Here is a 27,739-nt window from a genome sequence, read left to right on the forward strand (position 1 = left end):
TGTTTTTTCCCCCCTGGAACTGGGAGGAAATGGATACTACACACCCACCCATTCACAAAAATCCTGGCAGGAGGCCAGTTTCCCTCTCTCTTCATCCATAAGCCAAGCTCCGGTCTCTTTTCCCCTTCTCCTTTCTTACTCCTCTTTGCAGTCACTGCCTGCCAGATTTGTACCTATTTCAGAAACAAATGAGCTCCATGAGGCCTTCTCACAGAGGTTTTCTAGTATTGCTCATTATCCACACAGATCCTAAAACATGCATTTATGCTGGAGCTGGGCTTGTAGGGGATTTTTTATTTTAGTTTGTGCTATATTTCCTGATTCTCCTTCAACTTTCTCTCTGTTCTTTTCTGTTGTTTCAAAGTGTCTGTATTGGCACAGGCTTCTGCCAGCAAGTGGTGGGGGGAAAGAAGTTTAGAAGCCCTTGCACACATCCGTATGCCAGATCTTTGCCAATACCTCTTCCCCAGCTGGTTTGGCAGCAAAAGTAATACCTGTTACAGCAGCAGCGGCTGCTGCAACCACTCCAGATGCTGTGGCTGGAGCAGTGTGGCAGGATTTAAATGCACAGTCCCCCATGCCAGCGCCTGGGGGTTTGAGTCTGAAGCTGTCAAATGAAAAACAGTGTGTACTGAGTTGTCCCCATGGTGATTCTCAGCCGCTTTGGGAATGTGGGTTTTGGATCGTGTCCAAAGTCTGATTTTTATCCACCCCCCCAACCCCTCTTTATTTTTTCTTTTTTCCATGATGGGGTTAACACCATATGAAGAGGCACTAGGATATTAGAGAACTTTGGCTTGTAAAGCTCTTCCCAGCAGACGCCTCTTTTATTTGACAGGCTGGAAACTCCCTGGCCTGCTTTAGCCCTCATTCTGCTGAAGAGCTGGTAAGGTATGATGGTCTACAGGAGAGAGAATGTGTCCGTATATGTCAAAGAGTGCCTAGCACAGCTGAGCCCCACTCGAGCTTCTGGCTCTGATCACTGCTGCCTTGGGAGCAGAATTGGAGCATTGCTTTACATCCTGCTGGCTACAGCTGGGCTTGTGCCCACATTCCTTGGGCTGGGGGGTTAGCACGGAGCCTGCAAGTCTGTTGCAGTCAGAGGTGTGTCTGCTGCTGGTGCTTATGCCCAGTGGCATCCCATCAGCTCAGGTGCTGGTGCCCAGTGTGGTGGGCACCATGCAGGCTACCCCAGCTCTGGGCTCACTGCCTGAACAAACAGGCCAGGATGGTAGCTGCAGTGCCAGGGTTTTTACTATCATGGTTTATGTTACCACAGCTCTGCTCTTGTGGGGATCTTGTGAACCAGACTGCACAAATACAGTGCAGGCATGGCTTTGAGCATGTGGGGCAGCAGCTCCAGGCTTTTCATCCCACTCCACTGTCCCTGCTGTATGAGCAATGGCAGGGGGCTGTGATGAGGGATGAGGAGAAGAGTGTTGCCAAAGCAAAGGAGGGAGATTATGGCCTCTATGTGGCTGCAGGAGAGAGTCCCTGTGATAGCTTAGCTGTATGTGGCATTTTGGGGCTGAAGGAGCATACCAGATCATTGTGTGGCTCGTGCATGGGAGACTGCTCCCAGTCCTCACTCAGTACAGCTTTGCTATTGTCTGATGTCTGCACATGCTGGTCAGATCCCCTGCATGCAGGCAAAGCCTCAGTGGGCTGCTCTATGCATGTACCAAATGCGCCTATTCCTAGTAGACTTGTGCTTTCCGTAAAGAATGGAATAGACATTGCAGCACTTAACAAGACTGCTGGTTGGTTAAATTTCTTCTGCCAAGCCTCTTTCTGGCTCCCAAAAAGTCATTACAATCCAGGTCTGCTGTGTAGTTTGCTGGGTTTGTGTAATTGAGGTGAGTAAACTGGGTTTTCAGTCTTATTGAGCAGCATATTGATGCAAATCTGGTTCTATGCTAGTCCCCTTAATTTGACTCTGGTTTCAGCAGGGTTTTCACAGTCCTTTGTGAGCGCCAGCTCAGTGCCAGAGAAGAAGGAGTTTCCCTCTGTTCAAGGCATACAGTTTCGAGCTGGGGATTTCTGTCTGCTGAGCTCACGTGCACATGAGAAACGCCATCTGCCCGTGAGCCAAGTGCTTCAGTTAAGAATGAACTTAATTGGGGATTACTTACAGAGGGTTTGCTGCACCCCCTGACCTCTACCCCGTTATGTGCAGCTTGGGAGAGGAGGGAATGTGAGTCTCTTGTTTTCTCTCTAAGCCTGTGTCTGAAAAGGAAACTCCCCTGATTTTTTTTTTTTTTCAAAAGGCCAATTCTATGCCAAACCCACAATCAGATACAAATAGGAATGAATGCCAGAAGCAAAAGCAGCCAAAGGGAGCTTTTCATCTTGAAAACAGCTTTCCCACCTGGCCAAGAACTCCCTGCATGTGCCTGGCACGATGGGGCAGCCCTTGCTGAGGGCCTGCTTGGTGCTCAGATGCTGATTGTCTTCTCCATTTAAACCTGGTTGCTGCCTCACTTTGACTGTCCCAAAATCTTTCAGGTGAGAGCGGAGGAAAGGCATACATCTCTTGTCCTGAGGATTTACATGCTGCCTGAAATGGAATTTACAGCCTGGGTGCTTTAGGAAGTAGCTCCTTAGATTTCTGCCAGAACAGGCCAGAGACCAGCCTTTTGTGTGAAATAGAAGGTGGTAGATACTGGTCCTTTTGAAACAGCTTCTGTTAGTTTCAGCTTCTGCCATACCTCATCATAGGGTCATTCACTACATCCCAGTAAAAATTTAGTGGTGGTGATTACCTTGTTGTTGGTTTTCCCTGGGTTCTACCCATGATATATTAATGAGTCCTATGAAAAATAGCTTCCCACCTACTAACCTGCTGCCTGCTTTAACCATTTGGAAGTGTTCAGCAAGTTCTGGAGATCCATTTTGGTGAACTGAAGAAAATGCCAAGTGTACTCATTGCTGCTTTATAGCCCTGATGGTGTTTGTGTATGAGAAAAGGACAAGCCCCTCTTACGTGCTCTTCATCTGCACTGAAAGGCAGCTTGTGCCACCATTATTGTAAACATCAGTGAAGGGCTGCCATCTCATTTTGACTAATGAGAGTATGTCATCAAGAGGAATCTAGGAGCACTGGCTATTGTTGATCCAACTTATTCACATTCTTCTATCAAGAAGGCTGCTGAACTCAAGCGTGATTGAGAGCCTCTCAAGGATGACCCTGGGCTTGGGCATCAAGTGAGAGGTCATTTTTTGCAAAGAAATGTCACCCCAAGTTAAACACTTGGAAAAGACAAGCCATGATGATATCTCATGGAGCTAAAATAAAGATCTGGATTTCTTCATTGAATGCTTGTTATGTATTTCACTCCTAAAAGTGCACTCATAAGATGCCTACGTGAGTTGTTCTCTTTAGCTCATTTGAGGTTTTTATTGCTGCAGTATGGGTAGAAGAAATGGAACTAATTGCAGATTGCTCAAGTAAACAGAGGAGCAGAAATGATACTTCTTGAGAAAGATGGGATAATGCTTTTCCTGTGTTTCTAGGATTCTTCTTTGTGTTTGCGTGTCAGAGGATGTGTGATTTCCTTTTTCCGAGCTGACTCTTCCATGCAAGCTGGACATTTGTGGCAAGAGGGTTTAATGGATTTGGACAGAAAGCTGTGGTCTCTTGGCTGGTGTGTGAGATAGAGCTTAGATAAATTCTGGTGCCTTCAACCAGCAGCCCCACAAAACCATGTGTTGTTTGGGTAGGCATAACTTTTTAGCTACTAGCTGAACATGCTAGGGAATAAAAAACTGCAACAGAGGACTCACTGGAATGTTGTAAAAAACTGCAGAAGTGGTCTGGTTTAACTTGAAGATTGGGGAATGGCATAATAAAAATAAATTGTTTCTCCCTTTTTTGTATTAGAAAAGCCTCAGGCCATAAACATCTTGAAAGAAATGGATTTTTATTTTTCTTTCACCCTTCTGAATGGATCAGAGTTACTTGAAGAAAATCTTACTGTACATAAACCACAAGAGCAGCAGGGTTTGGAGTCCTATTTTTAGTGTCAGTAAGTCAACCAGCTTGGTACGCTGGGAAATTCCCAAGTCTCCTGGCACCTAAAGGTTAGTATTATCAGCTCTCCAAGAACTGGTTTAAAACGTGTGTTAGTTGCATTAGGTCAGCTTGTGCTAATAATAAATGCATTGCTTGTATTATTGTAGCCCCTAAAAGAGCTGGCTATGATTTTAATTTTCTCTAGTTCGTGCTGAAACTTAGTCTTTTTATTTCCATTTTAAACCTAGATTCAGTCTTTCCACTAAAATTCTCAGAAATGCTCTTTCTACCTCGTGTCTTTTAGCAAGCAGTCTTTTAAGACTCTTATCTGGGTATATAAGGAGAATTTAGAAGAATTCTCAACTCTAGATAGGACAAAAATTACTCTGTGTACAGGAAGAATCTACTTAGTCAAATAAAAAGATCATTGAAATATGAAGAGCAATCCTGGTATGGACCAAAATCTCTGCAAACAACTTAAAATGCAGAGATTTTAATGCTAGCAGATACCATTTGTAACACAGATGTTCTGTCCTGCTATCATCTAGTATCTAGGTGCTCAATATAATAAGTTTGTGTATGTGATCATGCAAAGCACACACAGACCAAACGCAAGATCCTGTCTGTACCTACATACCTGCTCATGTATGGGTTTTTTGGAGCTTTTTATTTGCTTACCTGTTATGAAACCTGGGGATTTCTCATTTTCCAGCTTTTCTCTGTGACCATAACAGCTGGAAACATACGTGTGATTTTTGGTTAGTTTTTGGGGGTTTTTTCCCTTTAAATGAAAGATGAAATTCTTGCTTACTGACATGACTGAAAATACTGCAGCTTTAAAAAAACCAAAACACTGAAAAGAAAAATAGGACTTATGATAAAATCACAAGAGCTGGCTATGCTGACTCTGCTGAAATGAATGATAAAACAGTTCTGACCTAGTGGGACCTAATTTTACCCTGAGAATGGAAATAACTGAAAAGTATGTTTTGCATCACTGCAGGGTTGAAGTTACAGTTCAGCTGAGGTGTCCTAACCTTCATGTCCATATTTGTTAAGACTTGATTTCCTCTAATAAAAATGTTATCTGTTCCTCTCCTCTTTATATGATAGTTGAAATAACTTCAGTACTTTCACAGCCCGTGAGCCCTCACTGTACAGGTGTGGTGTGTCCTTGTTTACAAACTCTCTGAAGGATATTTAGATTTTTGGTTGTTTCTTTTTTTGCCTGAAATTGTTTTGAGAGCATATGGATAGTTGACAATTTATTTTTGAAGGTTATGTGAATGCTCTGGGCTTACTGGGGGTCTGTGCTTTATGACTGATGCAGAGATGCCATCCCTGTAGCTTGCTGTGATCACTCTGGTGATGACAGTAGTGATGAACACAGTGAAAGCGCCCTTAACTTGTAACGAGCTGCCCCGTGTTCTTCCCCTCAAATGTGCAAATGACAGTATTTTGATTAAAATTCTTGAGCTGGCATAAAGCAGTTCTAAGCTGCGTATCTCTCTTGAAGGTGCATTCCCAGCTCAGCAATGAGCGTTCCCAGGAATCACATGGGTGTGAGAAGGGGAGAGCGGGGGAGAGGAGCCTCCTAGCACTGGCTGCCTTCCACTGCCTCTCCTGTCTGTGTCCAGTTGTCTTTTTTCTCCCTTCACCTTCTGTACTTGTTTCTGGGATAGAAGAGTACTTTGTGTGCTCCCGAGGCGTTTGAATTGCCGTGTGTGTTTTGTCCAGAATGAATAAGCTTAGTGCTTTAACTGGTGATTTGTTGGCCATGCAGCTTTCTCACTTTTTTGTACAGCTCTCTGATGTTTGCCAGTTTAACAACTCAGTTAAAAAACGATGGAGGTGCAATAAGGTTTTCATTGCTAAGGCTAAAACTTGCAGCCCTTTGTGGAGCCAAATACACCAAAGCAGGCTACCAAAGCAGCTCTACTTTTCCAGTTTAACAGGTTTAGCTGATGTTACTGGTTTGCCACCGAGTTTATTATAGTTTCATATCTCACCCCGGGCTGGCAGCAAGTGTTTTGGCTTTTCTTTCTCTGCCTGTGCAGTGGTAGTGATAGTCATCAGGGCTCTCAGCCCTGCACATAATCTCTTTGGGTTATCATTTACTTGCAAACAGTCGTGTGAAGTATTTGTGAAAAGGCTTTTGAAGTGGCATTGCGGGCGGATGCTGCTCGGAGCTGCAGAGCAGGCGGTGTTTACACAGGGGCAGAGGATTTCTCTGCCCGGTGTGGTTCTCCTCAAGTGCTCGTATTCTGTGGCTGCGTTGTTTGCCTTTCTAATGAAGTGAACTGTTTGTTTGAAATATGTGGTAGAAGGTGTTTACACAGAGACTAAAGTAAACTTTAAGGCCGTTCACATAAGCCGTACATATCTGGTTTGTGAAATGAAGGAAAACAATTTGGCTGCAGCTTACCTCTGGGAAGGGCAGTTAGGAACTGTTTAAACAATGAACTGGGCTGCAGCGGATGTTGCTGCAGCCTGTTACAGCCCTTCAGTGATGACTGCTGCTCATGTAGGCATTCCTCAGGATGCTGCCTTGATGGAGATTTCAAAATTGCTGTCGTTATTTAAAAGGGGGATTTATTCATTAGCTGAGAAAACTTGGGTACATTCATATTTGATTAAAACCATCCCAATTAGACAATGGACTGTTGAGAGCCAACATATGCTATTGCCTTTATAACGTCATTAGTAACCCAGAGTCCCCACTTTGAAATAAGATCGTGCCCGAGTGCACAGACATCTGTTTCTGCCTAGCCAGATGGAGGTCAGCAACATAACTTAAACTGCTAATCCTTATTGTGGAGAGGGGAACAGGAATCTGAGGAAGGTAGGAACAAATGAACTCGGATCCCGCTCCTGGCAAGGCATGAGGTATTGATGGCAATACAATGCCTGGAACATGCTCTGCAGAGCCCTGGTAGTAAGTTTCTGCCTAACCACAAGCAGAAAGAAGTTCAGAGAGCAAAGGAGGAGGGCTGGGTGAAGTGAAACTCTGTGGTGAAGGCATTTCAATTCCTCTCAGAGAACCTCACTGCTGCTCCTGGCTCTGCCACAGTTGTGCCTAATGGGAGCGTTAGTCGGCTGCAGCACAGCGTTTCTCAACAATGACTGGCAAAACAGACCTTGGTGGTGGGGAGTGCTTTTCACCCCCTGTCATAGCACAGAACAATTAAAACTGGGCATGTAGGGACTTCAGGAGCAGAGATTTCCAGCCCTGTCCAATAGAGACCATATGTTTCCATCCATCATTTATATTTTTTGGCGGGGAAGAAAGCACCAAGTTGGTTGGGACTACAATGCCACATCCTTGGCATTGTTTCTCTGCTCATTCTCCTTGGGAGCAAGAGGAGTCACAACACTTCAGACTCCTTGGGTTCGGCATAGAGATTAAAACAAACAAAAAGTCCTTATGCTCCCGGAGTGCAATAAATATGCTAGAATTTCAATAGGATCCAAACAAGTGACAATAGTAGCATTAAGAGCTGGCAAATCCTTTGATGTTATTGACCAGAAAAGGACTGTTGTGGTCTCTGTCATGAACATTTAAACTTTTGACCTCCAACCTTTGTGTCAAATGGCTTTTCCATATGGAGGGTTCCTATACCTCTCTCACTGCCACTGCATTTAGTAGAGCATCAAACACTTCACTGGCGGGAAACTGATGCTTGATGCATTGGAAAAGGTCCAAGATTGCCAGAGGGTGGGACTGAAGAAAACTTGTCTTCCCTTCTTCTGCTGAAGTGTAAATGAAGTCCCCTATTTTCTTATAGCTTGATTGCATCTCAAGTCCATACAAATGTGGAAGAGAGGATTGTGTCTCAGTGGACAGGAGGCAGACATCCTTACTTTTACCACCACCTCTTTTATGCAGTGTAACATGCAAACATACAACTGAAAGATGGGCTTTTACAGGCTGGGAGTGTCTTCATGATTATGCCACAGAGCTGAAATCCTGCAGTGCTGGTTGGCTCTGCCCTTGGTGATGTGCTGGCTGAGTGTCAGAGAAAGGGGTTTGCCTTGGGGAACATGCCAGAAGTGCGCAGAGCATGAGGGACTACATTGGAATGCCTGGTGTCCTTTCCAAACAATGACCAAAAGCAGATGCCAGGGGGTTAATGTAAGAACTTTACAGATGATTCTCCTCTGCTTTTACTCCTCTGTCAGTTTCACAGAAATTTTAGTTGAGGAATTCCTTGGCCCTATGGTTTCAACACTTTCAGATCTTTACTACACTTTGTTTCTGTGACTTTCCCCTTGAGGCCATTCAAACCTCCTGTGTCCATAGCCTCCTGTGTCACTTGGCTGTGTGGCAGGGAATGATGTGTCTCATCATCATTTGGCCATCTTTCCTCTCTTCCGGCTCCTTTTGTCTCCTTTTAGCATCCCTGGTTTCTCCTCTAGGATGTAGAGAGGAATGAAAAGCAGCCTCCCCTTTAGTGTTCTCTTACCTGTTTGGTGGGCAGAAGAACAGTTCTTTCCCTCTTCTCTCTTCTTGTGGGTTTGTGTTCCACCTAATTCTACATTTTCTCCTGTCTTGTCCCTCAATCACCAAGCTGAAGAACATGGCTGTGCACAGGCAGATTGTGTAACTTTCCTTCCTGGTCTGCCTGGACTGGAGGCTGGAGAAGGCTGTACTGTCATACTCATCTATGGTGGTGCCAGAAAGCTTAGTCAGAGATTGGGGCCTGTTGTGGTAGGCACTGTGTCTACAATTGATGTACAGGTGATGTAAAGAGAGAACCCCCCTGAAGACTTTGATTTTATTGCTATGCACAAAAATCTTTGCTAGTGCCATGGGCTGCTTTGCCCACTACTACATTTTAATCCTTCTGCTTGTTTGGGTCTCTGTTGTTCCGTTTTTCTGTTTATCTCATTAGTGGGAGGAGTGTTTTTCCTCACTGGTGAAGCTGGACCTACCCACAAGTCCTGGCAATGATGCTGTTGTCAGTAGGACACAGTGCAGGCAGAAGACCTCAGGAGATGGTGCAGCTGGTTCTGCAGCCAGGTGCCCTCTGCAGCTGTGTGCCCCTGCTCTGCACCTCTGCTGTGGACTCTACTGACTCAGGGCTGTCCTCACAGGGCGTGAGGACCTTAAGTATTAATTAGGCTGAGGTTGTCCATTTTTGATTTGTGCTTTTAAATGTGTGCTCAGACACATATGCCCTTCTTCCTGTTTTTCAGCAGCGGTGCCAGCTTTAAGTGGTTGATGTAAAGGGTTGGTCACTTTGGGTAAGCAGCACTTAGTCTCCAAAGCAAGAGAAGAGTACATCAGATCCTGCCACTACATCTGCAGAGAACAAGAGAGAGGATGAAAGTGGTGTTAAGGCTTTAGGAGGAACTTCCATACTTTCCCATAGAGAGAATGCCCTTTGGTGAGGAATTGGGGAATCCTAAATCCTAACAAAAGTCCTAAAAATAAAAAAAAAAAGTGTAGTTATATCTAAAGCTGGTACTGTCATCCTGTGTTTGGGTAGTGGGAAACAGAGAAGTTGTCTGTAAAGAAAAATGAATTTAATAAAAGAACAAAAACCAGGGAGCTTAGTAAAAGAACAAGCAGTTTCAGGCAATTGAGGTACTATTTTTAGAAGAAATAATGAGGCGTTATCACCGAATGGGTATTGGGGACTGCCAAAGATGATACAGAGACTCCATCATGAGAAGGCATGAAAAAACACTTTTTTTATTAGAAATACACAGTTGTTATAGAAACAATGGTGGACCTAAGACCTGATTGGCCTTTGGGAATCTTCTCTCACCTTGATCATTCACTTTCTCTCATTGATCAAGAAGGGATACCTCCTTCTTGTAAACATCTTTGACAAACAGAGATTGCCTGCCAGGTGTAGAGATTGAGATAATAATTGTTTTAATTCTTTCTCTGAGCTTTCTCACAGCCTTCCCCAGGAAAATCCTGGGAGAGCTGTGTCTCTCTCTGTTCAGAGGATATGTGATTATCACAGGGAGTTAATAAAATACTGACATTTTAGCTCTTTATTGGGACTTTTCACTGAAGAGGTTTTGAGTGTCTCAGAAAGGGTTTCTCTCTGTTAACAGCAACCAGGTTGAGGCCCAGGGAAGTGACATAATTTAACTATGACCCTTTTTGTTAAAAAATTTTCCTCAAATTTTGGCATGTAAAAATAAGTGAGATTGATTGGAATATTGACCATATGACATCTCAAAAACAGGCTGAGCGAGCACTTAGAATAAATGTCAATAGGGCAAATTAAGGGAACTCACTGTGCTTTCCATCTTCAGTAATGATCTGAAACAAAAAGTAACCAGCATAAAAATGAAATACAGAGGAAGAAGTCTCTAAGAAGCTGAGGGAAGGTGAGAGAACATAGAGGAAGAAAACAGCTTAAAGTCAAGTATTTGGAAATGTCAAGAAGTAATAACCAAGAATTGATTTGTGTTGACTTTATTTGACTTGAGCAGTGCCTGTTTCACCAGCAGTCCCCTAGAAATGGGAGGTAAGGTCACTGCCACATAATGAATACACTGTTTCAATGTGGAAAAATGAAAGATAATAGTTTTTGAGACTGTGTGTAAGAAATACATATCCCTGCTAAAAAGGGAAATTTTCAGAAACAGGTTATTTCTATTATAAATTTCTAAGGCTGCCTCCTCCTAAACAGTGTCATGAAACATGAAAATCTGATGCCCAAGAGTGCAGGGATGACAACCCAACCTGCAAGAAACACAGAAAGAAGAAACAAATCACTGTGATTAATTTAGAATATGGACAGAGAGCTTAAAAGTTGCAATAAATGTGTATTATCAAGTAGCCTGACAGCACATGTAATAACTATCTGCTCATCTGCAAGAGCTTGAAGAATGTGAACACCTCAGAAGGAGAGTAATTGCTAAGGGTGATACAGACAGAAGCTAAATAGTTATGAATATTTGGATGAAATTTTTAAAAATCAGATTGAACAACAGGGAAAAGAAAGCTCTCAGAGTGTTCATCTCATTGTGCATCCCATAGAATCTGAGGAGTTTTAATATCTAAAAATAGACATAATTGATGTAATTATAAATTTTCCTCTCTAATTCCTATCATGCCATAAAATACTCATCAAAGCTTCTAAGTATAACCTGGTTCCAACTCTTTCACACTGTGGTCCAGAGCTGTTGAAAATCTGTTTAGCTACAGTGATTTTCCCTGCACTGTACTGATACCCAACTGTTTGAGGTTTGGCCTTTCAAATAGGTTTTAAACTTGATTCTGCTACACAGGAAAGCACACAAGTCTCCAAACCCTTGTTTAAACAAATAATGTTTGCAGACTGACTCATTGCTGCTTACAAATTTCTAAGAATGTCACCAAAGCTTGTTGAATTACCTAACTTGTCTTCATTGGTTCCCACATCAAATCAGCAATACATGGGTATTTCTAGTTCCCCACCACCGCCAGGTTCTACATTTCTGTTGCCTTTCCTTTTATACAGCCACATTTACCTTCGCATATTACAGATATTTGTAATTGCTAAATTAATGTGTCTAGCTGATATGAGGACATTCAGATGCATTCTTTGAGCTGTATTGAGCCTTAGGGAATAACCAAGCTGATCTGTGGGAGCACCTCCTTCCTACTGTTCAGGAAGTCCACGTTAAACTTCTGCTTAGAAGTTCTTTGGATCTGAAAGCCTTGCTGTGAGATTCCTTCTTTAGTTCTCACCAGTGTGGATCAGGATTTATTTTGTTTGTAATCTTTTAATTTCCTCACTTTCCACTTTGTAGCTCACCTTCAACCCCTGGAATTCATAGTGTGCTACAGAAGTGAAGAGATAGATAGGTACAAATGATTTTTGTATTTATTGTGGTTATGGATCTAATTACTCGCTGCTTGCAGAGGAGGAGATGCTGAGGATGTGATCCTTCATACACATGTGTGATAAAAGGTGGGAAGCATTCCAGAGCAGCTGGGTAAAGCCACTTTGTGATTCTTGAGAGTTGAACATGGTTGCTCATTTTGGTTTTCATAATTTTTAGGGATGCATTTTGAAGTGGTGAAGGCTGCACTGACACATGGTGGCATGAGAAGTTAGGGGCAGGAACAGCAAGGCAGCAACTGTTGCAAAGCAGAAGCTGAATTATTTTATTACTGCAAGTCCTTTGGAGGTAGAAGAGGGAGGGATCTCTTTTGTCAGCTTCCTGGCAGCGGAGAATTCGTCATTTTCCTGCAGAAACCACATTATTAAGTTTTTAAGAAATGCTGCATGTGATCCAGAGGTTATGCAAAACATGAGCTGTGCTGTACCAAGAACCAGCTGTGTTTGATGAAACAGTTATACCTCTAAATAATGGGATGGTGAGCTTTCTCATCCTCTTCTCCTGAGACCATGGGCCAATGTACAGGTGCTGGGTGTATGCAGTTGTTCTCCTCTTTATGCAAGTTTTTTAAGGGTGCTTATAGGATGAAGCAGCCAGTGTTTCTTGGGTGGAAGGCAGGATATTCCAGATGCTTTTCCACCAATCTGCTGTTTGTTCTTGGGCAGATTGGGCTGATGGAGTGACTGGGCCTTCCTCCTCTAAAAAGTACGTCCTAAGAGGGTTGTGGGACAGCAGTGCTTTTCCCATCCCACTCACCAGGCAAGTTCATGGCTTTTTGATCAGGAGTTATTTCTTCGCTTACCTGTGCATCCATCCCAGTGGAAACAGTCATTTGCAAATCACTGGGCTGTGATGAATCATAGATTGTGTTCTGAAAGAATTGGAGGCTTTACTGTTCAAGGTGTTTTGTACATGCAATATATTTACTACCCTGGGAGTCTGTCTTACTACATTTTTTTCCTTTTCTTTTTCTTTTTCTTTTTTTTTTTTTTTTTTTTTTTTATTTTTTTTTTTATTTATTTTTTTTTATTTCCAGATGGTCAAATGGCAGTAAGCACTGGAGTCTGCTGAATGGACTTGAGAAAGTTTAGTTAGTATTCCAGAAGGCAGTCCTGCTCCTTAGACAGCAGAGTTGCATTGACTGGAAAGAATAATAAAGTGTTCAAACTGAAATCAATCCAGCAGTTATTTAGCCAATACCTGCAGCAAATCTGGCACATTAAAACACCTCTCAGTGCCAGCTGATGAAACCAGTTCCAGCAACTTTTATTCCAGCACAAGAACTGCTCCTCCCTCAAGTGTTTGGCATAATAGCTGTTGTGGAACTGCTAACAATAAAACATGTTCCCACAAGGTGTTTAGATTTACAAACTGAAAGTATTAAAATGGATGACAGGAACCTAAGATGTGCCAAAGTCTTAATTTTTGTTTTTGCAAAGATAGAAACTATTTTTCAGCCATAACAAGAGCTGGAGCTCTGCTCTGGTTTGTGAAGCTTGGCCTGGAACTCCTGTGGTTTAGTTTTAAGATCAGTACATAGGTTCTGTGAGCACCAGCAGAGGGTAGAAAGGGGAAGTTGATCATCATTAATACACACAGACACAAGGAAGGGAAGTGAGACAATGGGAAATTGTCTATTCTCTGAATGTGTTACATCTACTATATGTAATCACAATTAACATTTAGTGCTACTGGAATGCAGAGGACTTGCCCCTTAAAAGTTATTTTCCTCAATTTCTGTTTCTTGGCTTTATATGCTTACTTGACTTTTTTCCCCAGCTTTTGCATGGTTTTTCCTTTTCCCTATTTAGAATCCCCTTCTCGGTGAAGTCAGATGATGAGTTAGCTGCATCCATGTCAGTGTGGCTGTTGCCACCCTGGCAGCGTGTGTGTGCATGCACACACAGAGCCACAGGAAGGAATCCTGAGGTAACTGGCTGTAGCACGGCAGTGGATCAGCCTGCAAACCAGCAGTGCTTCAGATGGCAACCAGCCACGCCTGAAGCAGCAGCCCCAGTCACCATAGGGAAACTCTTCAAAGCGCACAGAGTTAAGTGCATGCATTAACGTGTAGCTGTGGCTCAGACATTTCTTCTTCCTTATTAAAGCCTCTGTATAAGCAGACATAGAAAACATAAATCACCCCTTATTGAGAGAGAACTAAAAAAACCCTCAGAGACAACATGCGCTCTTATTGAGCCCTAATGCAAGATGTAAACAGAAATCCAAAATAAGATCTTTGCTTGGCAACTAAGAACCTAGTTCTTGCCATAAAACCTGGCAATACCATTAAGTTCAGATCAGTTGAAGGAAATGTACATGAAGAAACAGTGGTGCCCTTAGGGACTCTGCAAAGCTGAATATTAGAAAATTCTCATCTGGTGATCGACTTGTGAACCAAAGGAAGTGTAGAAATTTGCTGGCAAACTCTTCAAAACTGTTCTGCATATTGAAAAGACATTAACAGAGAGGCTATATTTTGCATCATACTGTATCTGTTACATCTGGTGTGAAAGCTTGGTATTGTCGTTCGGCATCAAGGCTGTAATGGATTTAAACAGGAAGGAGATTTCACCTCAAGTGAGGTTATATCTGAGATAGAAGTTTGCACCTGGCTCAGCTCTGACATGTAATTTGGTGAGCTGATTGTCCTAAGGACAAATGTGCTGAAGCATAATGAGGGCTTCCTGTGTTGGGCTTGGGACCTCTATTTTCTTGGCCCTGACCTCGTGATACAGGTGCAGACATTGGGGCCACACTGGGTGAGTTCAAGCCAGTGCAGGCATCTTCTATGTTTATCACATTAGGGTTCACCGCAGACGGTAGCAAAAGTTTTCTTGATGTGCTGAAAAAGGCAGCCTGTCATTTCAGCAGCCATCTCCCTCAAGCATTTGGCAGGAATCACAAGGTGCTTCAGCAAATCAGCTAGCTGAGGGCAGAGTGTTTTACTCATATCACCATCACAGCCGACCTTTCCAAATGTAGTGATCACCTAAGTAAGGCATATTTGAGAGACTAAAGTGCACAGAAGTTATCACAAACTTCAGCGAGCTTGGTAGCAGCCTAACCCTTCTGCCATCCTCTCAGGGTGTTACAGAGCACCTTTGAGCCAGCTGGCATCATCCCCCTTTCCAACAAGTCTTGCTGTGAATTGCATCTCATCAGACTTCAATTCAGGTTTGCTGTTCAGCATCAAGGATCATACATACCTGTCCTTTCTCCCAGTTTCTTTCTCTTGATGCTGCAGCAGAGACTTAGGTTGTTGACTTTTAGAGAACAAGAGTAGGTCTCTTCTTTTTTCCTGTATGGGAATGATTGTAATTGGAGAGAGATGATCCTATTCACTTCTTTTAGAAGGTAAGAATGATTCTTGAAGGAGAAATAAGAAGGCAGGTTTTACACAACAGAAAGTCAGCATAAATTGATATATTTTCCAGAAAAATCTCACAGTAATAAAATTGATGGGTTTGTAGCATTGCAGGCAGTTGTGTCTCACACTTTGTTTTAAGAAGACCCTGCTAGTGGTGCAGGACACAGGAGAACATCTGAAGGAAGCTTTCAGCAGTAGGCAGCAGAAAATTCCAAAGGCAGCAATAGCTACCAAACTCAGCAATGTGTGAGCAATGTCTTCAAATATATTGCCAGTGCTTTGGCATGTCCTTACAAGTTCTTGAAAACAGTGGAATTTATGCCCAGAATCAAGTACTTCTACTGAGTTGAAGCTGAGGGCTGCAAATACACAGCCAGCATCTGTCCATGTACTGTACACTTACATCAGTCTCTGCAAGGATGTCATTGGCCTAGGAATTCACGGTTGCATTTGGATGTCTGTAAGAAAACTGCCTGGCATACTCTCTGTAAGTTTACATCTTAGCCAGAATTTTTAAGAAGGTAATAAGTAATTTCCTTAGCAGAATAGGAAGTTGGATTTTGTCGATTTGTTTTGGTGAGAGGAGTTTCTCCTTGCTGAGGGTAAGAATTTTTTTCCTCACAGTTTAAATGAATTAATGAAAACATAGTCAGAGCAGCTATCCTGTCTCTGACACTGAGTTTTTCCCCTGGTTTTCTAGATAGGTAAAGCATCTTGCACAAACAACTGTGAGTCAGATAGGTTCAGATTCAATTCTAGCCTGACTAGTCTCACTTAATTTTTTACTTACCTACAGTTTCAATAATTGTGGCAGTGTCGTGAACGGCGGAAGAAATGCTTCACACAATATGCGTGAATTGCAAATCTCGAAGTTTATTGAAACCCCACACATATTTATATTGGTGTTAATGAAGCTTATACATATTGCAAAAGCTGAGCTCATTATTGGTTAAAGCACACTTAGATCAACCACACCTACTTCTATCTTCTAACAATTATTTTGCTTCTATGTTTGCATTCTTCTAACTTTTCTACCTAAGATAACTACATTTTCTGGCAAGCGATTTTCTCCCCTGTCTTCCCGTTTCAGGGAAGGTCACTGTGACCTTTGTCAGTGATTGGACACTGGTTGCTCAGTTCCCAGCTTGTTTCCCCTATCCTTATCCATTGGTATCACATCGAAATGTCCTTTCTCAGCTAACCAATTATCCAAAAAGCTCTCTACATGGCAGAACGTGCCATTAATATTCTGATGGTGCCTTTAATGAAATAGTTACTGGGTGGGATATGAAAAGTCAATGTGAAACTGGCTACAGCCTCAGTTACTGCTTTGTAAACTTATAATCTATTTCCATATAAATACACGTCAACCAATTACATTTTATGCCGTTTCAAGTGAATTCCAAGTGAAGCCCTGGATGATGGGTGCTTTGGCAGCTCTCTGATCTTAGAGTCTTTCCATATAAATATTCAGTGCTTTTCAAAGTGGAGTGGTCTTGGGCCCCCAAGCACGTAGAATTTGCCAGCTACTTTTATGCTGAGGGCTTACCCAACATGGCAGGATTTGATTTCCATCTGTAAAATTGACTCCACCAGTTCTGTAGTTCTGTACATTATTCTCCCTGTCTCCCATTTAGCATGTTAGTCTGCTGACAGTAGAGTACACAGCACTTAGCAGCTGGTTTGTGGAACCATCAGTCAGGAAATTGTATGATAAATAGGAGGTAGCCAGGTTTAGTGGCACTTTATTCTGCTTCAGCAGTTTTAGCCTGACTTTGGAAAAGTCATCATGTGGTTTTTCTTAAGGGTTGCAACAAGAGATGGCTACAGTGTAGTAACTTATTACACGTACACTTGAGTTACGATGTTCACCAGCTGTATTGCTCATGTGTAAATAATAAACTGTGAGATGGGTAATTATGTTGAGGTTTGATATGCAGCTCTGCTCTGGACGGCTCAGGGCTGACAGAGACAGCTCCCTGTTCCATGATGGAGTACGGCTGTTTCCCAGATGGAAACTACAAACAAGATGCAACCAAGATATACAAAGGCGCTTAATGTGAGAGGACTCAAAAAAATGTTCTTGGAGATTTATAGCCCATGCATAAATAAAACTTGTTGATGATCTGCACTGCATAAGCCCCACAGAGAAAAATACCTTTTTTTTTGGGTTGTTTAATACTAAGTTTCCATTTCTCAGTGGAAAGTAAATTAGGCATTGAGGACGGTCAAATGGTGTTTCACTGCATAATTACTAGGACTGCTTTTAATGGGTAGGTGCTCAGGCTGGGCATAGTGGGACAGTGAAGAGGCTTGGCATCCTGAGTGGGATTTCATGTTTTGGCCAGGTGAATCACATCCTGTCTGACATGAATATGAGTAGCAAAATCTCTGTGGTCTTACCTGTGCTCTCCAGACTCACTCTTTGAAGGAGACACATAGGGCAGAGAAGGATTTGCCTGTGCATTTATGACGGTGTAAGTGACTTCCTTTTTTGCTGAAAAAATGGTGGCAGACTTTATACTGTAAAATACTAAGACATCTGCTTTCAAACCTACTCCCTTTGGCTTCTGCTGCTGTAGTCAAATACTAGTTTAGCAGGGGAGAGGGTAGGCAGGGAGATGTGCTAAAACACACTTCCCATAGTGTCGCCTTGGTGTCTGCTGGGGAATGTGTTCAGAGGTGGCTGCAAGCATCAATGACACTCAATGACAGTGTGTTCCCGATCATCTGTGACCCATTTTTTACCTCCGTTGGAGACCATGAGTGATTGGCATGGGGAGTGAAGCTCATAACAGATTGCATGCCAAGGTCCAGTTGGTGCAACAGAATCAGAATTAAGAATATTGTGAGTTTGAGCTCCCAGCTTACATCATAAACCACAATTATTTTTCATTTATGGTTCTTAAGTCAGTAAATGGCTGAAATGTACTGTGGCTAGTCACATGCTGATGCCCTTTCACAAAATCAAGCTGTGTAACTGGACAGTCTGTGTCAGATGTTTCCAGGCTTTCTTGAAATACTGGGAATAGTTCCTCAGAAATTATTTCCCCTTCATCCCCTGTGTGAATTCCCTCAGGGCAATGAGGTTTGTTCCTCTCATTCTTCCCGCACTTCAAAAAGCAATAGTAAAGCAACCCAACTTTTTAAATCATGATGAGGAAAAATCCTTTTTTTTTTTTTTTAACATCTCTAGTTGAGACCAGGGAACTGCTTTCACAAATAATATAATCTAAAGGAGATTTAAATTTTGATGAATAGGAAAGGTAGGAAATATAAAGAAAAGATACTTTCAAGAGCTGGTGGGCAAAATTGGAGTAGAACTAGTTTTACTGCCAGTACACGATTGAAGTTTCCTTTTTTTCTAGAAGCATTTTAGTAAATCCATGACATGACCTAATGTCTGTACTTCTCAGCCTTTGGTGTCAGATAAACACATGACATCACCCAAAGTGGCAATTGGGTAATGGTTGTGCACAGGATAAGTTTGTTTCATGCCACTGGAGGTGTTTAGCATTTTGTTGGAATTGTGAGTGTTTGGGAGGCAGTGGTGAGCAGCGTGTAACATTTTGAGGCACACAGATCGCAGCGGTGTGCTGGTGAGGAGAGCTGTGGTCTCTGTGAGCTGTGCCCCTCGAAGCTGGGGACAATCTGGCTGCAGAAGCCGTGGGGAGGGTGGGCCAGTGCCTGACTCCTCTGGGCAGACCCCATGGGGTGTCAGGGGTGCATTCCCCCTTTTGTCAGCCTATCTCCCAGGCTCTCCAGAAGCAGCGGGAACCAGGAGTTCTGACAGCTGCAAAATCCCCCGTCCTGTGAAAGCCATGGAGGACATAGAGCAGGGGAGCTTACTGCAGCCATGAATGCCTGGGTCTCCAGTCATGGGGACAAAGAAAGTACCCTTCCTTTTTAAGAACTGGGGATGAAATTAGTCCCTCTGTCCTCACACACATTCCTCCAGGTTGAGCCATTGGTGTGGTGCAGTTAAACATCTCCAACATGGCCTTTCCCAGTCACATTTCCTTTGAACATCATTGTCTGATTAATGCCAGTTTTACTTACATTTCTCAGCATGTCACTTCAGTTTGGCTTTCTGTTGTAGGAGTGTGTGTACATCTCTGAGGATATATGTTTTTATTGCATTGTATTCTCTGCTTAGGCTTTTTTTCCTGGGATGATTTTTTTTTCTTGTTTTAATACAAAATAAATAAATCAGGAATGCTTATGAAAGCCTAGATGGTCCTTTTGATCTGGTGCTTCACATATGGGCACATAATTATTTATTAAAGACTTTTTAATGCCCTTTTCCATTTAAGCTATAAAAAGAGAATATTAAAATTAGTAAATACATATTCATGCAAACAGTGTGGGCCAAATTGTCCTCTCAGACAGACCTGATTGATAGCAGCATGGAAGGAGATTGTGACCTAAGTCATAGCACTCTTTAACGCATGCTTTTCAATATCTGTTCTGTCTTTAAGAATGTTGTTTTTAAAGAATCATTGGAAATACTCAGATCTGGGAACCTCGCTTGTTTTTTCAGATCCTCCTCACCTTTTTCCAGCATTCCACCCTCCTGTACCAATTGATGCAAGACATCATGAGGGACGCTACCATTACGAACCATCTCCCATTCCTCCTCTGCATGTGTGAGTATTCAGTGTTCCCCCTTGCTTCCTGAAAGAATGGACAAATACATGAACCTTTGCAATGCTTGAAACCACGTACCTGAAGCACTTTTCCAGTCTTTCCAAAGTGTGAGATTTACTTTTGGAAAGCATTGAGGTTATCTGTTCATAAAGCAAAGCCCATGCTGGTGCTTGAGGAATTCCTATTATAATAGGAAGTAGCTGGCAAAGGTTACCTGTGTCTTTTGCTGACATTTATTCTGTATTGTGTCATTCCATAAAGGCTAAATTAAAAAGTGCTGAGCCCTGTGAAATACAGCCAGATAAACATGTATCTAATCTGTATTAAGCTTGGTTTTCTTCTTGGCTAAAATTTCCTTTCATGCCAAAGGTTTGTTTACAAAACAACCATTAGGTTGGTTTTCTTCCCTAGTGACTGCTATGAAGTATAATGAAATTTTTGGTAAATTTTCTTAGTCCCTGTTGTGTGCACATATAGGCAATTGGTTGATTGATGGGAATGTCACCCAAACAAAATGGCAAATGTGATAGAGCACATGGTTTACACAAAGATAAAAGAAATGAATACCAGTGATAACATGCATAGAAAAGGGTGGTAGTGGTGAAATCCTGTAGAAATAAAATTTATCTTATTCCAAATGGGGAGACAGGTATCAGCATTGCAGAATAAACCAGTGGATGTGTCCAGAAAACTGGTAAATACCATTTAAAATGAAGCTGAAAAGCAGGGCTTGGTGCTTCACTAAAAGGCTTGATGTATACATTTAATCATATCTACTAATCACCTCTCACACTGAGGAAATACAAGAAGAAAAGCACAAGTAATACTTTGAAGAATAATGCTAGTTGTTTAGATGGCAGATTGCTTTTCTATGGCTATTAGTTACAGCTGTGTAATTACATATATGCAGAAGAAAAATGAAGTTGTTTTAAAACAAGTCCTCCTCTGTGAGCAGAATTAATTGATATTAACAATCCTAACTACATGCCCAAGTACACACACAATATTTTACTAACAGTTTTTTTTTTGGGTCAGTCTTCTATTACTGAATTGTAATTTCAGAGCAAATTTGCCTGGAGGTAAGTAATAAATCTGTGTTGCAGTCTTCTTGGACATTAGAGGAAAAGTGGGTATTTATAGAAAGAGAGAGCACAGAAATTTGTGATTTATTCCTCAGGGTTCCTCAGATGCTTCACCATTTACACCACAATCTACCACATAATAAAGTACACTCAAATTCATCCTTAAATTTGCTGCTAAATACTGTTGCAAGCTGAAGGTGGCAGGCTCAGATAGTCATTAGAGGGTAATCCTAGATTTTGCATTGCAGTCAATATTCTACATGGATGGACGCTTTTGGGAGCTGGGGGAGATGATCCTGCTCATTTTGAAGCTAGTGGGGAATTTGCCTTTCTCTCTGTATTGGGCAGGTAGGGTAGGGAGTTTTAACCTGCATCAGCAGAGGACCATCATCCAACACCCAAGTACTGCCTACCAGCTTGGAAGAAGCTTCTGCAAGTCTGTGTCATGTGGGACCCTTCCTGCATTTGCTGAACTGAGCCCTCCCTGGAGCCTCAGTCCCATGAACCCAGTCCACAGCACCCCAAGCCCACAGCAGGGCTTTTGGCTGGGTAGACCAGTGTTAGCTGCTTTGGGTGACAGTGGGAAATCAGGACTAGCAGTCTACACTGCTCTCAGTGCCAAGACTTCTGTAAGAGCCCCAAAAGATGTTGAAAATGCCTCTTTCATACTTTGTTTGTAGAGGTAGTCCCCTCTGACCCCAGAATCATGCTCCTGTGGAAAGGTGCTGCGTTCTGTGCACCCCTGCTCCCTGATTAAGTGGTGATTCAGCTGGGCCCTGCAGAGGCAAGGGGGTCTTAGCCAGATGTGATGACTGCAGGCAGCTGCTTTTGAAATATACTCTGATATCAGTCCAGGGTTTTAATTCAAAATTGCCTTTATATTGGCCATTTTCCCTTATTAACTTCTGATAATCCTTTTGCTCATTTGGTTTATGTCACCATTGGAATGATGAGCTGTAGTGGACACTTGGGGCTGTCGTGGTTGATGTAATTAAATATAAAAAAGGTAATTAAATATAAAAAGGTAATTAAGCAACTTCAAAAAAGTCATTTAGACTTCAACATTTTGGAGATGTTACGATTTGTCATGCTTTTGCAGTTTTCAGGAAAATATATTAATGTATTTACATGTGAGGTAGGCACCCAGTGGTTTTCTTGCAAGTTTTACAGAGCCAGGTGTTAGTGGCACTTAGGATTACCTGGGATCATTTGGAGCCATTACTTGAACTGCTGTCCTAATACCCATTTAAAAAAAATAAAGAAGAAAGAACTGAATTGAGAAGATATTTGAGAATTCTGAGAGAAAATGGCAAGAAACCAGTCAGGAAGCAAATGTTTACTTACAGCTTCAACAATGACTTCATTGTATGAGTGGTTTTCTCCTCAGCTTTGTAGTACTCTCAAATCTGTGTATGTAATATAAATTAAAAATAAAATTTAAAAAAGGCATAATTTTAGTTATCCAAGCTCCTTGAAATATGTTCCAGAACCTGTCAAGCCTTAGTGGAATTAGTTTAGGTATAATACAAGTGCGGGAAAAAATGTGAGGAGGGCCTTGTCTGCATAGTACCTACAGTGTCTGCACATAATTTTGAACACCGGCCAAGTGAAAAAGAAAAAAGAAAGCAGGAATTTTAAAGATGTTTACAGGGCTCTTACATACTTGCAGCTCTAAAAAGGTATATGTATTTATTTATATATATATGATTCTTATAGTTTAATTGCTGATGGTCAGAACTGTTGCATCCCAAATTTTAGCCTGGAGCTGAATTTTATAATTTGAGTTATAAAACCTTAAAATAAGGGTTTATGTTTATGATGGAATTGGTGACAGATGCTTATGTATAGTAGGACTAGCAGGCATTGCTGTAATTATGCTATCGTATCCTATCATTAAAGATTTCAATTGAAAGAGGTTTATAAATTGCTCTTCCTCTTAGATAAACCACCCTACATTAAGGCATCAACGATATGGTGCAGAATTAAATTAAAATCTCATAAAATGAAATATGTTCTGTATTAGCTGTTTGACACTTAATTTGCCTCTGAATGAGTAGAGGAAATCACAAATTAACCTGCCTTTGTTTTTCCAGCCATGGCTTATTACGTGTTGGAACAACTGCAATTACAGCCCAATAATAACCCCCAACCCTTATGAATATGTACTGAAATGTGTCACTTTGTGTTACCAAAACCTGTTAGTACTGTGTAGTTATCTTGGAATTTCTACAGTACATCTTTGGTTTATACTTCAGGAAGATGTATGCAGCTTGAGTTGTTCTTCAGCAGCAATGGATGAATGGCAGAATTGAGGCTGGGGCTTGTGTTTTCCTTTTATTATTGTGTTTTCTCAAATTCAGTTTAAAAAAATCCAGTACACTGTAATTCAGTTTTGCTGCTTTACATTGAACAAGGAGGTTAAATTGTATGATAAACACCATATGATTAAAACAAACCAAAAGAAGCATGGCTTTAGTAATCGCATTTCTTGCTTTGTTTTTCTTTGTTGTTTTTGTCCAGCTTTTTCCTAATCTTCCTAATTTCCAAAACTGATTTACAAAGTATGGTATTAAAGGAGGAGCTGAAGCTTATCTCTGTTTTGGTCCTTGACATCTGCTAGGTCATCAATTAGAGTGTGATGGCTTCGCTGGTTGGTGTGCAGTGATTCAAAATCATGCTGCTAATGAGGGTGTTTATTTGAAATTAATACCATGAGTATGCTATTTTTCTTCAAGATCCAAATCACAAATTTATTATTGGCTAACTCTTCCAGTTGCTTGATGTCTTTGTTTGGAATGAGAATTATTAGCAGTGAACAGAAGAAGAAGGATGTCTACTTTTATGACAGTGCAAGTGTAAATAACTTCATGGTCCCACAAATTTTAAAATCTGTCTTAGCTAGGATGAGAGTTTTTATTTGTTAATTAAAAAAAAAAGCTCCTAAGGCAGAGGCAATATTCTCCTGATGGATTGAAATTCAGCAATTTAGGAAGCTATTGTTCTTGGCCATTCATTCATTCCCACACTTCAACCAAGTTGCATCAGTAGGTTTTTCCCAGTATGCTTCATTTCAAGGTTGAGTTGGACAGCCTTTAAAGGTGACCTATCCTGGTACCTTCAGGCACTGTTACTGTGGCTGTGGAGGGAACACATTCCTGCAGAGATGAGGCAGGAGACAACAGTCAGCTAGTTGGCAATATCAGGAATGACTCTGGGGCAGTGGCTTGTGTACATCCCGGAGTGGTAAATGCATGTGTTACAGGAGGCTAGTGGAAAGCTAAAGTTTTGGGGCTGAATGCTTTACAAGATGCATCATACATGTTTGAAAATCCCTTTAGTCTCCATCTCTTTCTGCCATCCCTTTTTTGCCTTAGCTCTGGACTACACATGAGGAAGAGTGAGCAGGTAAATTATATGCTTACAGTCGGGGGAGAACGCCTTTGCCAGGAGAAAATTGCATGGTACAGCTGGTATATTTTAGCTCCCTAGGATCAACAATATTCCAAGCTCTTTTTTTTTTTTTTTTCCTAACTGCTGATTGAGACTAGCAAGTTTGGCACTCTTATGCCCTGAAATGATACACATGCGGATAACCATGCATGTGCCTTACATGAGTGCTTTGAACAGACATTTTGAACTTTCTCAATGCTCTGGTACTAAACCAAAGCATGTGTTTTGCTTGCAGTCAGCTCCAAGTTGATAAAAAGGGAGACTGATTCTTAGATATGTTATTTTATATGTAGTTTATACACACATCAATTACACCAGGGTGGAAAGAAAAGCAAAGTCAGGCCCAGACACTCAGCTTTCATCATAGTTTGATTTTGGACCATGCAGCAAAATAGGGGATACCCAAATGTGAGAAGATTAAAGCATATCCATGATTATGGGAGAAACTGCTAGTCACACATTTGATAGGATGTTTATGTTTTCCCAGCCTTGTCCCTGACATTATGAGTTTTCTTCTAATTTTCATTTCTAAGCTCTAATTTTTTTTTTTTAATATGAGTGTTTAAACCTCTTAAATCTTTTACCTGCTGCTTTACCTCAGTGTACCTCTAAGCTGTAGACTTGGCAAGGAGTTTGTCAGCTTGTCAGAGCATTCATTGAGCCTTTCACAGTGGGAAGGAGAACCCCACCCAGCATGAAAAACATCACTCATTGAATTGGCTTTAATTACTTTAAGACTTGGAATGGGTTTTATGGTTTAGCCAGGAGCCATCAAAGAAGAAAGGCTGGGAAGCTCTTGGGACATGAAAAGATGACTGTAGTTACAGCTTCCCAAAATTATCCGTGAAAGTATTTTCTTTAAACAGGAAGAAATCTTGTTTTAAATGTGAAATACCCCAAGAAACCTGTCTCTGGAAGTGAAGTGCAGCATGCAGAATAAGCAGCTGCTCATAGCCTGGAGGATTTTTATAGCAAGTCTCTGAGAAGGAATCAGCATGGTCTGGTGACTCGTTAAGGTTATACAGAATTTGTTATGTGCCACAGATATGCATGTTGTAGGCTCTGCAAGCAGCGTGTATCCCTCTTTCCTTAGTGATTATTCAGGGAAGTAAAATACCAGTGCCAGATGCCCACACATAAACTTCAGCAGATAGTTTTCTTTCAGTGCCAGACCTTTTACAAAGCTTGGGAATAGGAAGCTTCTGTCTAGGCTAAAACTGTGGTATCTCACTCAGTGTATAGTTTTGCATCATTTAAAATAGTGAATCAGTGTTTTGTTCATTCTTATGAAGTGGTATTTACCTTAAGATTTGCAGAACGTAAATTCTCCTTCGTTAGCTTTGTAATGCTTGCAGAGTGGATTCAGAAACAGAGTGTTTTTAAAAACTATCTCAAAGTGCAAAAAGTTTGGAAAGCAAATTAGCAGTGTCATATATTGAATTGCAGAAAAAAAGGTTAAGTGTTTCTCTTAAATTTTTGATTCTGAACTATCTTTTAAAAGAAAAGAAAGTAGGTTAATATGTGGATAAAAATAGTTAAATATTTTTGATATAGCTGTTTTATTTAAGTTGTTACATTCATTTGTTTAGGTAAACTGCAGTCTGAAGTTACTGCACAGTCATTTCAACTCTTCTGTATTTCTCACTGATTTTCTCTCTCTCTTCTAGGAAAACGCAGTATTTAGGAAAAACGATCTTACTTAATTTCTGCTGAAAAATAAATTTTAGATCAAATAAGGATTCACTGCTAAAATCCATCCCTGTTTTAAGCCAGCACATTTACATGAAAGTCAACAGAATTGCCTCTAAGCGCACCAGATTACATTTGGTTCACATCATTCATCTGTTTCTGTGGTGGATAATACTTTGTGACATAATCATTTTCTCTGGAGTAGCTAATTGTAATGCCAAGGAACTACAGATTTATAAAAGAGAAACAATAGCAGCAGATAAATATTGAGTTAACAGAGGCTCTTTGTTCTTTTTATACAGCCAGCTTGATTTCGGGCTGTCTGGGGAAGTTGCAGCAATTGAAATTAGGGGAAAATTACGGTGAAATTTTTAATATAGAAGGAAGAGCTTTTAAAATGTAATGGTTTGTTTTGTTGAAAATTCTTGGTAGAAAGTTCCCCCAAATCTTTGGTTCATGGGTTTTTTTTTAATATTGAGAAAAGCACTCGAGTGGCAGCAGCCCCCAGCCCTAATGAGCAAGATGTGCCGCCAGTGGCTGGCAGCTGGCTGACCACCTCTGTGCAGCACTCTGCAGTAGCAACAATGCACAGGGCATCCTGCCCTGTGATGCAGGGGGAGAAAAAATTGGGACAAGCCCTTGGGAGCACTCCCCCGATGGTCTAAAGGGGATCAGTTGCCTCCTCTCCACCTGATCCATAGAGAGGCACAGGTTTGGCTGGTGGAACCCAGTGCAGCGAAAGGGATTCTTTAGGAGGTTTTTATAAATTACGCTGTTGCAGAGGAGCAGTTCCAAGGTTTATGGGCAGTGAGGTGTCTATCAGCACTGGCACTTAGCTGATTTACCCCGTCTGGGCAGTTAACAGTCCTTAGATGAATTCTCGGCTGCCAGTGAGAAGTGGTTCCCTAAGGCGGGCTTTCAAACCAGCGTGAATTAAGGGATGATGGAAGCAAAAAGAATGGCCAGGAAAAGCTATGCCTCAGGTCACTGTTCTATGTAACATTTTTCTGTAAACTGGGGAATAACTAGACATGATTACAAGTTGTTTAGGTGCTTGCTGTGAGCAGATGTGTATACAAGTGGGCGAATTTTTGTGCGTGTCTGTGTGTGCATGCATCCTCTTTACATAATAGGGTATCTTGCTTACATTTGTCATGGACTGAGTAATTTTAAATCTCTGCAGTTAAAACTAATGCAAGGAACTACTCAGAGCCTGAGAAAGATGGAAGATTACAGGTAAAATGTTAACAAAATGCTTAGAAAAAAAATGTTCAATGGCAAAACCTTTGAGAACATGTAGATCATTACCTTAATTTAACATTTAAACAAAAATATATAGAATAGCTGCAATGCTTGAGTTCTGCTGCTTGAAATTTCTATTATCTCATTCTGTTATCAGCTGCAAAGAATGCAAGCTCTAAATATAGTGCACATTCAAAGGCTCTGAGCCTGTGGTTTCTTGGACAAAATTCCTGTGTTCTTTGTGCTGTAGTCAGCAGTATTAGTTGAGTGAGCAGATATTGACTGTGGTATTCACGTGCAGTGAACCAGAAGCAAGCCAACTCTATAGAGGCTGCTGTCAAACTTGTTGCAGTAGCCTGTGAGGTACTGGACTGTGACAGACTCCTTTTTTTTCAG

At 41.4% G+C, this 27,739-nt stretch overlaps 1 protein-coding gene across 1 annotated transcript in view; it reads left to right on the top strand.

Moving 5' to 3' along the window:
* GLI3 (GLI family zinc finger 3) overlaps positions 1–27,739 on the top strand; it is a 201,775-nt gene that overhangs the window by 92,285 nt on the left and 81,751 nt on the right. The window contains exon 4 of the mRNA XM_036406944.1: positions 19,774–19,879. Coding sequence (XP_036262837.1) covers positions 19,774–19,879 — 106 coding nt within the window. The remainder of the gene's footprint in view (positions 1–19,773; positions 19,880–27,739) is intronic.

Source organism: Molothrus ater, chromosome 1, assembly GCF_012460135.2.
Source record: "Molothrus ater isolate BHLD 08-10-18 breed brown headed cowbird chromosome 1, BPBGC_Mater_1.1, whole genome shotgun sequence".
In the NCBI taxonomy this organism is placed as follows: Eukaryota; Metazoa; Chordata; class Aves; order Passeriformes; family Icteridae; genus Molothrus; species Molothrus ater.